Here is a 13,497-nt window from a genome sequence, read left to right as displayed (position 1 = left end):
TGACATGTTCATGGCATGAGGTCCAATGAACTGTGCAGTTGTGGTTAATGGGATACAAACATCTGACTTCCTTGTGCAGAGTCAGTACACTTGAATTGGGTTTTTTAACCCTGCAGAGATCACGGCTGATCTCACATATATACAAACTGTTTAATATAAATATTCTTACACGTATCCAGTGTATAGCTTGGAGGTCATGAGTAGCTGCACAAGCATGCGAAAGTGATATTTGATAGTAAGTTGTATCTGAGAGATACCATGAACTGATGTCAGTATATTGGTTTAGGTGTTTTTTTTCTTTGTTCAATAATTTCTAGATTATAACTAAAAATGTCGCGGGTAATAATATATATGTTTTTTTTTTTTTTTTTTTTTTAAGTTCTATCACATTTTAACACATACTAGTAATGAATGTATCTCATATGCACCCGACCTATGCTGCAATTTTTTCGACCGCGACCTCCACAGGGTTAACAGGTTGGTTGAGAATGTTTTAAAACCTATGGCTGCAGTAACCGCAAGGGACATTGTAGGTTTCCATCTTGCTGTCAGAACCAGACAGCAGTATTTTCTAGTTGGCATAGCCCTCAGGATATCATGGCCAGCTGTTCTTGTTATGGTTCGTCTCCTGAAACTGTGCAGTGCTGAGACAACACGTAGTGAAAAATTAAGCTATGTTACAGTTCTGTGACAGCCTGGCTTCAAAACGTAATGGTCCAGAATCATTTAAACAATGACTCACCATCCTGAAGGTATTGAAGATGTGGTTAATCCATTGAGCAAGCCAAAAAATAGAAATGATGTAGTTGCAATCCATATTCTTACAGGCATGAGTAATTTGCCTTGTGTGCAGCCCTATTGGGCAGTAGATCAATTTCTATTTGATACTCATACTCATAATTTGCATACCAGAAGGCATTATCAAATATTTGCCTTCGGAGACACTATTAAAAGTAAAAGATTCATGAAAAACATTTTTTTTTAATGTTATTGCATGGTGTATCAGATAAACTGCTAAACTCAAAGAAGGAATGAAGTCATCTTCCACTGCACAGTCAAAGAGAAACGTGTATCCAATTACAATAGGCAGAAGGCATACTATAAGATGACAATTTTCTGAGAGGCCATTTGTCCGATCCTATCAAATGCTTCAGGGATGTCAAGTGTAACAGCACAACAGGTTTTTCTGAAACTTTATGGCACATATCAGAGGAAGGAAGTAGGCATGGATGGATCTGTTGTGCATCTAGAATGTCAGAAGCCATATATTCATCACTGATAACTGGCAGCAACTGGTCAACTGCTGATTTTATTTTTAGAGACTGAGGTGAGAGCTAAAAAAAAACGTTTACCATTGATCTGACAACTTAGTGGTAAATCTTTTTAATTTTGAAATTAAAACAGAGCAAAAGAAGCACCATTATGTTGAACATTTAAGTAATTGACAAAGCAACAAATTATCATCACTGTGAGTAAAGTGACTGACAATTTATATTAAAAATCACTTTGAAAGCAGATTTATGTATATCAGACAGTTATATTTTGAATGATTGTTTCATTAAAATCTAGAATTTTCCATCTCTTGAGGAAATGTGAAAAACTGTACTTATAAATCCTAACGGCAAAGGTAAACGTTTGAAACGGATTTTTAGGCTTGTGCCCCTGAAGAACATGCGATTTTTTTTTTATATAGTGTTTAGGTTCTGTAGCTTTCAACCAGTGCACCCTTTTAATATGATTGCATATATAAAAGGTTGCAAAGCCTACAGTATGCTAGTACCATTGGTGGATTAAAAATCAGATAAGCTTGCAATCCCATTCTGAAAAACTTTTTCAATCACTTTAGGCCACCATTAAGCAGGGGTGATTTCACACAAGAAGTTGAAATTCATCATTTAAACACATTCAGAAATATACATGCTTACAGTGGAATTCAAGAAGTGATCTGATTGGCCAACCAAGCTGATGTCTGCTAGTTCTTGTTTTCCTCATTTGGAGGAGCAAAGGTTAAAATTAATATTAGTGACCATATGTGTTTGATGAAGGTATACCAGCTAGGTAATCCAGGGAGAAGTTGAAGAACACATGGCATTAGAAAACCCATAGCTCAAAAGAGTCATGAGAGGCAAATGGGTTCCTGTACCTGAAGCTAGGGATAAAACTGCATAAAGCTTCATCAGGTTTTGACCCCTGCCTGAGGACTAACATATACTATGAATGATGAGCTGAAAATACTTGTCCATCCACCATATACTAATTAGGCATAGTTTTTATTATATAAATATTTACTATTAATTTATTATATTCTAACTTTAGCACGGTTTACTTTGATTTTATATATTCACTGATATATAAATAATATTTCTCTTACCCTTAACTGATTAAGCAATATAATATACTGTCTCTACATTAACTACTTATATCTAAGATGAATAAGTCAAGTTTGAGGAAACCTATTAAATGTGATGACTTGCTTAATTTATTCTCAATCGCAAAACATTTTAATCATCTATAAATTATTAAATAATTCATTACTTTAAGCATGGCTCTTTGTCTTCATTATGCAGATTTAATGAAATGAAGTACAGTACACTACAGAGGAAGGATTAAATGTTTGCTTATTGCTTGCAATATATTTTATATTTAAAAACATCACTGGGAAACTGAAAATGATTAGATCTGATACTAAAAAGTTGTTTTTGATTATAGGTGGGAGGCCTTAATATTACAGTTAGTTTTCCTATCTGAGGGAGTTCTCATCTTACATGTGGATGTGTAGGATGAAATTGTTCTTAAGCACCTGCAGATTTTTTTTTTTTGAAAGTTAAAGCTGCTCTTATTGAAGGTATAATATTTACAAAGCATGCTGTATGCAGGTTTTCTGCATACTGTTGAGAGGATGCCATTGAGTGCATGTCTAATATATGGTTAGAACATCTGCCAATGAGATCATTATCAATACATGTTAGCAAGATAGATGACCTAGAATGAGCTGATGAGTTTTTTTTTTTTTTTTGGTATTATTGCTAGGTTGTCTTCAAAGAGGGATATTAACAAAGAAAAATGAAATGTTAACAAACTGAGTGTGATATGAGGGGGAAGCTGAAACGTTCTGATACACACCTAGAACAAATATTAAATTAAAGCAATTGTTATAACCACAAGAAAGACCATATCTTAAAAGCCTTAAATCCCCATATTTCATCAAATTGTAATAATTTGCTTGTTCTTTTTCTTTTAGGATATATAAGAAGATATGTCAGAGGTTTTGAAGACAGAGTGCAGTCCATCAAGTTTTTCATGCTGTAAGAAAAATATGCAACTGAGATTCACAAAACTTTGTGCGTGACTTTAGGGGACTGTGCTCGCAGCATATCCAACAGTCACCAGATGGGTGGCCAAGTTTAAAACTGGCCATCCTGAAACAAAGTTGCCCCCATGGTCAGGAAGACCTGCCACAGCGATGACACCTGAAAGCATTGATGCAGTGTCATGCCATGATCCTTGATGATAGATGAAAACAAGCTGAAAGCATTGCAAAGACTCTGGGAATATCCAGGGAATGAGTTGGAATCATTATCTACCATCTGGACATGCAGAAGCTCTCAGCAAAGTGGATCCTAAAATGTTTGAATGCTGACCAAAAGAGAGAGTGCTGTCACCTCATGGGATTTTCAGTCATTTTGAGAAATCAGATGCAAATTTTTTGGTGGCGAGGGGCTTTGCATGCTCTGACAACCCAGAGAGCTATACTGGCAGTTACTTGGCAATTGGCGGGGCCACCAAGCCAGTCAAGGTCTCATTTGGGAAGGAGCCAAACTAAGTGAGATACCCTGGAAGTGGACAACAGCACATTCCAATATTGGCATGAGGCTGAAGATATGCAATATCACCAAAGGGCTCATGTCTGGACAGCTATTTGGCATGACTGAATCATTAATCCTCCCGTAACAACCATAGCCACAATGAAAAACGATAAGAGTGGGACAGCTACCAGCATGGCAAACCAAGGTAGTACCTCTGGGCACAGAGGGAGGATAGGGGGAAAGGAACATGCTCTTCTGATCTCGAAAACTGTTGAGAACCTATTATGTCCAAAGAAACTGATACCTTTCTCAGCCACAATTCAACTATGACCAAAAAGTACCAATTAAGGAAAATTACATGTATCAATACTTGGAATGTACAAGGATTACTACATACAGGCAAACTGGACATAGTGCAAAATGAAATGAAGAGACTAAATATTGATATACTAGGAATTGCAGAAACACATTGGAAAAACACAGCTAGGCAATACCATTTATTTTGTTGGACATGATTCTATAAGCAGAAACGGAGTAGCAATAATTGTCAAAAAAAAAAAAAAAAATGTATGTGCAAATCAGTGTTGAGCTACAACCCTATCAATGATAGGATAATTTCTTTAAGGGCTGAGTGTAATCCAATACTAATCACACTCTTGTAACTTTATGCCCCTACAAGCGATGTAGACGAAGAACCATTGATTCTAGGGGGATCTGAATTTAGCCATAGATGCAATGCAAAAGTTGACAAAAGGATGGAAGACCACAACAAGACAGTCCTGGGCACCCAAAATGAAAGAGGTGAAAGACTGATCAACTTTTGTAGAGAAAGAGAACTTGTTACTAATGCCTTCTCTGAGCAACACAAACAGAGACTATACACCTGGGAGCTGTTGGAAACAGAAGAAGGAACCAAACTGATTACATCCTTATTAACAAAAGATGGGGAGAGGGTCAATGATGGAAAATGTTAAGGCATTTCCCAGAGCTGATTGTGGTTCTGATCACCAACTCCTCATTGCTGATATGAAAATATGCTTGAAAACAAATAACATCACATATCCACCCAGGTCAGACTTCACAGGAATTACTGAGACGTATAGCATTAAAGTGGAAAATAAATTTCCAAAATTAGGGAATTACACTAATGAAACAACCCCAGAAGAACTCTGGGAAAAAACCAAAATAATATTACTGGAAACTGCAAAGTCAATGTTGCCTAAAAAATCCAGAATCAACACATCCTAGATATCAAACAAAACTCTGAAACAAGTCGAGAAAAGAAGAAAAATAAAGTCAAAAGGACTTTCAATGGAAGATGATAGGCGATCTATAGCGAGTTATCCAAGTTCATAAAAAAACTTTGCATTAAAGATAAAAACAACTTTTTCAACAACGTATGTAGAGAAATTGAAGATCACTCATATCAAAATCAAACCAGACCTATTTAGAAAAATATGGATGGTGAATAGAAAATTTAAACCAAAGTATTAAGTACAGCTGATGTCAACAACTGTATTGTTACTGATCCAACAGACATCTTTAATAGATGGAAAGACTACACAAATCTATACAAAGATAAGTCAGTCTCATTCAACAAAGAAAACACCAAAAATTTCCATAAGGAACCTTGCATTTTAAAAGAGGAAGTTGAAAAAGCTCTAGTGGAAAAAATATAAATAATCTTAGGTATGCTGATGATACCATTCTTATTGGCAGCAGCAAAGGAGAACTGGAATCCCTCATTTAGAGTTGAATGGGAGCATGAAATATGGTTTAAGAATTACTTGTGATAAAACAAAATACATGGCCATAGATGAAAACGACAATTTTGCCCACAACATTGACTTTGAGAAGGTGAATGAATTTGTTTACCTTGGAGCTCTAATAAGCACCAAGAGTAGATATCAACCAGAAATTAAAAGAATTACCATGGCAAGGTCAGCAATGGTGCAATTGCAATTTCTATCACCACTAAATCAAGACTGGTCAATAGCTTGGTGTTTTTGGTTTTCATTAATGGTACTGATTCTTAGACACTCAGCAAGAAAGATATGGACAAGATAAACATCTTCGAGATGTGGTGCTAGAGAAGGATGTTGAGAGTCTCTTGGATGGACAAAAGGTCTAATGAAAATATAATAAGTCAACTAAAATCAAGAGATAGCTATATGACATTGTAAATGAAAATTCTCAAATATTTCGATCACATTTCAAGATGTGAAAATGACAACCTGGAAAAACTTTTAATCCAGGGCAAAGTGGAAGGACAAAGAAAAAGAGGACTATCAAGACCAAGATGGTTGGACCAAATTAAAAAGATCACTGGACTTAGTTTGTAGTTGGCCACTGCTGCAACAAAACATAGAAAAAGAAATGGAGAGACATTGAGGCTACGGTCATGAGTCCTCAGGCAGGAGGAGACAGAGCAAGAAGAATGGTGACTGTTGATGAAACATGGCTTCATCACTATGACCCAGAGACCACACAAGAATGGAATGGAGACACAAAGGCTCTCCATGGTCAAAGAAGTTCCGAACCCAAAAGTCAGCAGGGAAGGTTCTTGTCATACGGGTAGTGTAATTCTTACCAAGTATACCCCAAAAAAGGCGAAACTGTTACAGCAGCAATTTATTCAGCAGCTCTGAAAGAACTGAAGGAAAAACGCTGTGAGAAACTGAGCAGAGGTGTGTTTCTTTTGCAGGACAATGCACCTGCTGCCACTCAGACAAATCCAACAGACAATATACAACTTAGGCTTTCAATGCCTGCCTCACCCACTCTATTTGCTATACCTGGCCCCATCTATTTCCTATTCCCAAATTTAAAGAAACACTTGAAAGGAACAAAATTTACCATTAACAATATGATGAAGTCATATCTGAGCAGCTAAGGACTGGTTTGTGCAACAAGGGAAAGACTTTTTTTCAGCGAATTGCAAATGATGAGCAGCGTTGTAACAAGTGTATGACTTGTTACAACTTTATTGGGAATATGCAGAAAGTGTAAGTTACATGGTTCTACCTAAGTTCCTTCATGGTGATTATCACCTTTTCAGCACACTCTTATATCTGAGTAAGTGTTTTTAATGTATAAGAGGATAGTGATCTTACCATTGTTTGATTAATCTGAAATAGGAGGAATTTTTGGTATTTACTAAAGGGAGGGAGGGAGAGAAAAAGAAAGTAACCTCATGACTTTCAGATTTAACTAAAACCCAAACAATTCACAATGTTTCCCTGACATAAGACAACCATAATCCAAATAATCCTCTCTGGTTTATGGAATGTACTGCATCAATATTATGAATCATCCACTTTCATGTGAACATGCACATGCAGTGCATACAATACAATTTTTTGTATTGTATGCACTGCATTATATGCAAACATCCAATTAACATTTAATATGGCTATATTAAATTTTTCTTTTTAATAGAAACTAATATTTACATGGAACCGCTTATAAACAATAATAAAATTATCCAATAAAAATGACTGATTACATATAGATAATATATAAAATTATAAGTTTTAATCACACCACATATAACAGCTGAGATCACTGTATCAGATAAAAAGCATAATGAACATCACACTTTCACACTTATATCTTAAACAGTGTTCAGAAATGCTAAGCTAATATCGCAAGACAATTTATTATTCAAATTAAAAAAAAATATACATATATATTCAGTGAAATTTTGGCCCAGAGAAAGGTTCAATAGAGAAGATTACCAAAAGGCTTCAAAACAGAAGCAAATATACATATCAGTGTTTCAATCTTTTTGTTCTTTAAGAATTAGTAATACCACAAGCATTATATAACACGACTACTTGTCAATATGACAAGCTGCTTTGATGTCATAGCTAAAAATGAAATTGCACACACACATCAAGCATTTTGTACGAGCACTTACAAAAGGAATTAACAGTTGTCATAAGAAGGAGAGAGTGCGATATGAATCTATCTGTGTACACTCTTTCCACAAAAAACATATCCCATATACTTTCATAATGTTCTTCTTTTAAAAATCAGACAATGATCTGCATTCAAGAAAATGCTGATCATAATGTATGTTTCATAGTCTCAGTTTTCAAAATGCTTACAGGAAATTATTACAGCTTTTGTGGATATAATAATGCATAAAACAATAATAGCAGAAAAATTCATAACATCACATTTCACTGGGTACAAAATAATATCTATTCAGCTATATTCTCTACAGAATGTTTAGGGAAAAAGAGGTATAACATCACATTTCACTGGGTACAAAATAATATCTATTCAGCTATATTCTCTACAGAATGTTTAGGGAAAAAGAGGTAGGTATTACAATACATGTAAATGTATTATAAAATTTATGAAGCCTGATTTACAATACTTTTCATTTATGTCACTAAGTACACATTTTTATACAAGGAAATTAATCAAATGTTCCACTTCCTTAAGACACCCAAGTTTCCATTCATCAATGAGAAAAGGTCTAGTAGAAATTTAAATTTCCTAACAGTAAGATATATATCTCATGAAATAAAGATGTCAGCTTTTAAGCTTCAAACATGCTTTTTTTAAAGATTATTTTATGATAATTATGCTTTTTAATATTTTTTAATCATCATCATCATCATATAATAATCATTCTATATTTGCAAAATATGCAAAGAAAATTTCAGACTTCCATACATTTCTTCCCTGGTCAATGATATAAAATGTTAATTATAAGGCGACACATATAACAAATGTTTAAAAGAATAATCATGGATTTTTAGAACTAAGTACCACAACACACCACTGTTTAAATTGCTTTAAAAATTTATTTAAAGTCACTTTAATTTTTTACTGAAATATTTATGAACTGATTCTAATTTATTTAAGTTCAGAAGAAAAAAAAGAAAGCTGAGAAAGCAGTCTAAAATTTTCTGAAAACATGAAGGTCATTTGTTCATATACTAAAACAGACATTTCATCAAATTAGATAACGAATTATCTAATTCATTTTTACCTATCAGTGGATTATTACAATAATAATTTATAAAACTAAAAAAAAGTGAATAACATCTATTCAATATTACTCAAAATACTGGAATTAAAGAGAGCAGATCAAAAGTAAAACCAGAAAATTATCCAGTCTGCACTTATCAAAATGTTATTAGTTACTCTTTAAATTCTAGTAAAAATATGATGTGACAACAGATGCAGTTAAAGATTTTTGTAAAAATATATATTCATAAATATAAGATTTCAGGTTTATAGAAAATTTCAAATACTTTTATTAACATTAGATATTTACAATTTTCTTCCTATATTTGTTGATGTATTTTTTTTCTGCACTACACTTTGTACAAATTATTTTTTAATTTTCTTTAGTTTACTGCATTCTCAAATGAAATATCAAAACAGATCCTTTAAGAAGTAAATATTTACATTAAGAACCAGGATAACTACATGCTATATGCATGTATCACAGTCATCCAAAAAAAAATATATATATAATACTATGCAACTCAATACAGCAGGTATAATGTACATGCAAGATTAAGAGTGGGGGTAAATATGTATCTTTAAATATTTCCAGGGTATGACTATTCTTTAACTTTTTCTTTTGTGATTTCTGACTATATAAATAATCCAATATGCAATGAATGGCCAAGTGAATACTAATGCTGCTGCCAGAGGTGACAGATCAATGAAGGGCAACCTGTAAGGATTTCCAGGCTCCTAAATATTAATTCAAGCAAATAAAAATAAAAACACATCAATATCAAGAACATATTTTAATAGTAGTTAATATATTTAAGAAATACAGAATATTATCCAACAGAATCACTAAAAATCAACAAGAAAAAAGTGATTTTTTTGCATATTAATACTGATCAAATCTTAGTTTTCACTCAGAGATGTATCAAATTTTACTGATCCAAAAAGCAAAACTCGCTTGCTGAATTAAAGTTTCTACTTTGGAGGGGAAAAAAAAAATTCAGGCAGGGATATGGAGAATCCATCTTGATGACATAACATAGCATAAAGTTGTGGACAACTGGTTCTGTGTCAAAGAAAACAGGAAATAATAACCAGGCAACAAACATGGATCAAACTGAAGCATTATGGGAATATTTTCAATATAGTTGCCATAAAACCATTCAATGAGGCTCTGTGTATTTCATGGTCATAATATCTTGCACAAAACACAATAAGTTAGAGCTTACAAGATTCATTTGATTAGTTACAAGCAAATGACAAACCCAACTGAAACATCTGCACTAGAAACTTCAAAAACAGAATGCATTTCTCAGCAATATTACCTTCTCCAACAAGATCTCTTTTTACCATTTCTGGAATAGTACACCAACATAATTATTACATTTGGAAAATAACTTTCCTATACTGTACTTAAACAGGAGCATGACAGTGTCAACTTAAAAAAAAGTGTGATGCCCTGATTTCACATTTCATGATGATACCATTCTTTGTAGAAACTGCAGTAACAAGAGCATCATAACTGAATCACAAAATTTTGCACAGTATGTGCCCATTAAATAACAAGACAAAGTTCATATAAAAATAAAGAGCAATTACAAGTACAGGAAGATGAATCATTTATCTGTTTACAACATCATAATCCCCCACCCTAACTCAATACATGTTTCCATGGTTTGTGCAAATTTTCAAAATATTGGTGGCAGCATCTACATTTGAGCTCAGCAGTAATACTTTTCTGGATGATCTCCACTGAGTCAAACCAGTGTCCTTTGAATTTTGCTTTCAATTGTGAAAATAAACGAATGTCTGCTAGTGACAAATTTGGTGAACATGGTGAGTGTTTAAGCACTGTAGTTGATTTGGAAGCAAGAAACTGATTCACATTTAATGCATACTAAGCAAGTATGATTACGATTAAAAGAAGATGGGTAACATCAGTACAACAGTGTTGAACTTTTCAAGGAGTGGATATAGATTCAGATCATAGCTTAGTGATTGCAAACATGAAGTTGAAATTAAAAAGAAAATATAAATCCTGTCATCAGAAACAAAGAGATACAGCAAGAATAAGTGAAGCAAAAATTGGAAGAAGGTACAGAACAGCATCAGAGGAGAAACTAAAAAGTATGGAAAAAGAAAAAAATTCGAATCTAAGAGTAAAAAAGAGTAATGAAGATGACAGAAGACACAGTTGAAGAAACCAGAAGAAGAGAAGATCAAGGAGTGATTAGACAGGAAACACTGAAGTTAGTACAGGAGAAGATAATGCTGAAGATAAGCAGGGATACATCAGAACAAATAGAGGAGCAACATAGAAGAAAGTGTAATGATGTGAAAAAAGTAGTCAGAATGGATAAGATGAAATAGTTAAAAGCTGGATGCAGTAATATAGAATAGCACTACAGAGAGCACAAAACTAGGAAGGTGTACAAAATGATTATAACCATTAATAGAAGGTGGTAACTAAAACAGATCACAATTAAAGATGAAAAAAACGAAGTATTGATGAATAAAGATAAAATTGTAGCAGTGGACAAGATGCTGCAGTGAGCTATATGAAGAAAAACTAGATTTATATGGAGTTGGAAAACTGATTGAAGAATTGAAGCATATATCACCACCAAGTAATGAGTATGACATGGACATTTTAAGAGGAGAGGTAGAAACAGCAATAGGATGGCTAAAACACAACAAGAGTCCTAGTAATGATAACATCACTGGAGAAATGATTAAATATGGTGGCAAAAGTATGGTTACAGAAATGCACCAAATATTTAATATGGTAATGGAAAGAAGGGAAAATGCCAGAGGAGTGGGTGAAATCGATATTAGTGACATTATACAAGAAAGGAAATAAGCTACAATGTAAAAATTATAGAATAATTGCTTTGACAAGTCACCTTGGTAAGGTGATAATGATATAGGCAAAGATTGAGAACACAATTGGAAGCATACCTTGCAGATGAGCAAGCAGGATTTAGGAAAATAGAAGTACACTTCGATAGATTTTGACAATGCAGTTAATAAGAGAAAGCTAGGAGAAAAAACAAAAACATACATACATGCTTTGTTGATTTTCAGAAGGCATTTCACAGTATCAACCAGAAAGTGACATTAGCAGTGCTAGAATCCCATGGAATTGACAGACAACTAATAGCCATATTAAAAGATGTTTATAAGAATGCAATGGCAGCAGTTAGAATAGGTGAGAATTTGGGAAAATGGTTTAGAACAAGCAGAGGTATACTAGACAGGGGGATTCAATATCACCAAGCATTTTCATCACACATTTAGAAAGTGCAATGGACAAAATGAAGGAAGATGCAAAAGGAATATCAGTATACAGATGAGAATTAACAATCTGAGATTTGCAGATGACATTGTTATTATTGAAGACGACAAAAGAGAACTACAAAAAAACACTGAAACTGTTAAATGAAGAAGGGAAGAGATTTAGACTTGTTATGAACTTGGAAAAAACAAAGAAAATGGTATTTGGTGAGAAGAACATGAAACAAAAGATACAAGTGGATGGAACTGATATAGAAAATGTAGAACAATTCACATATTTGGGGAGTAAATGACATATGACTTGGACTGTAAAAAAGAAATAAAGATCAGGCTTGCAAAGGGAAGAACAAAATTTGAAAGAACTTGTTACAGGAAGATTCTAAGAATAGGATGGGTATAGAAAACCACAAATGTAGAGCTCTATCGGAAGATACAACCAAAGGAGAATTTAATGCAGAAAATTATACAATGGAAGCTACAATTATTTGGACATATTTGCAGAATGAGCGAGAATTGGAAGATAAAGACATTCACATTTGTATTATGGAGGGTGTAAACAGAAGAGGGAGACCATACAGAGAATGGATAGATGACATAAAGGACTGGTGTGGAATGGGGTTACAGAAACTGAGACACTGTGCACTGGACAAAGAAAGGTGCAAGAAGATAGTGAAGAAGGCATCGGACACCAACAGGCAGTGTGCTCTCGTGTAGCAACAGCCAGCTATTTGTTTGCTACTGCTCCCTTCTCACTCATCTCATGTGTTGATTAGACACCATGACACCAAGATAGTACTGACTATTAACCATTTGGCCCTCTGAAATAAAATACTTATGAACCATTCATGAATGCCAAAGAAAACAACCAGCAATGTTTTGACTTGAGACAGGCTTATGCAATCAAACCTTCTACTGTCTTGGAGATATTGGCAATTGCCATTCCCTACTTTGACATTTTGTTTCCAGGTTATGGAAATACCATGATTCATCACTCATGATTCTCTCTAAAATGGTATGATCATCATGTTCGAGACTTAACGGATTGTATACAGCACTCAGAAAGGATTAGAACAGAATTTAAAACTTCCTATATTTCATCTCAGTCACTGAGACATCTTCAGGGATTACAAAAAACTAATGTAACATATACACAAATACTACACAATACTAAGCCCAACCACGTGGGTGACTCTAAAGTCCTATCTAGATGGAGCGTCCGATGAGAGTGGTTGTAGGTGGCCTGGAATGTAAGGTGGGATCTCTGATAAGTGTTTCCCAAATCTTAGGAAGCTTAATGCAACCATATTTATTAAGATTTGGTTGATTTCTGAGAGCTGCTGATTCTAAAAATAGTCTCTCTTTTTTGAATTTGCTGTGGTGGAGCAGGGTGGTTTTTTTCTATGAGATCCTGTTGATT

General features: G+C 34.1%; 1 protein-coding gene across 1 annotated transcript in view; it reads right to left on the bottom strand.

Moving 5' to 3' along the window:
* Positions 1 to 7,448: 7,448 nt before the first annotated feature.
* Positions 7,449 to 13,497, bottom strand: part of LOC150093633 (acyl-CoA-binding domain-containing protein 5-like) — a 102,762-nt gene continuing 96,713 nt past the window's right edge. The window contains exon 8 of the mRNA XM_090412715.1: positions 7,449 to 9,527. Coding sequence (XP_090268841.1) covers positions 9,399 to 9,527 — 129 coding nt within the window. The 3' untranslated portion in view covers positions 7,449 to 9,398. The remainder of the gene's footprint in view (positions 9,528 to 13,497) is intronic.

The sequence above is a fragment of the Typopeltis vanoorti genome, chromosome 23, assembly GCF_054136105.1.
Source record: "Typopeltis vanoorti isolate ZY-2024b chromosome 23, IOZ_Tvanoo_1.0, whole genome shotgun sequence".
Taxonomy (NCBI): Eukaryota; Metazoa; Arthropoda; class Arachnida; order Uropygi; family Thelyphonidae; genus Typopeltis; species Typopeltis vanoorti.
This window is presented reverse-complemented; position numbering and strand designations above follow the sequence as displayed.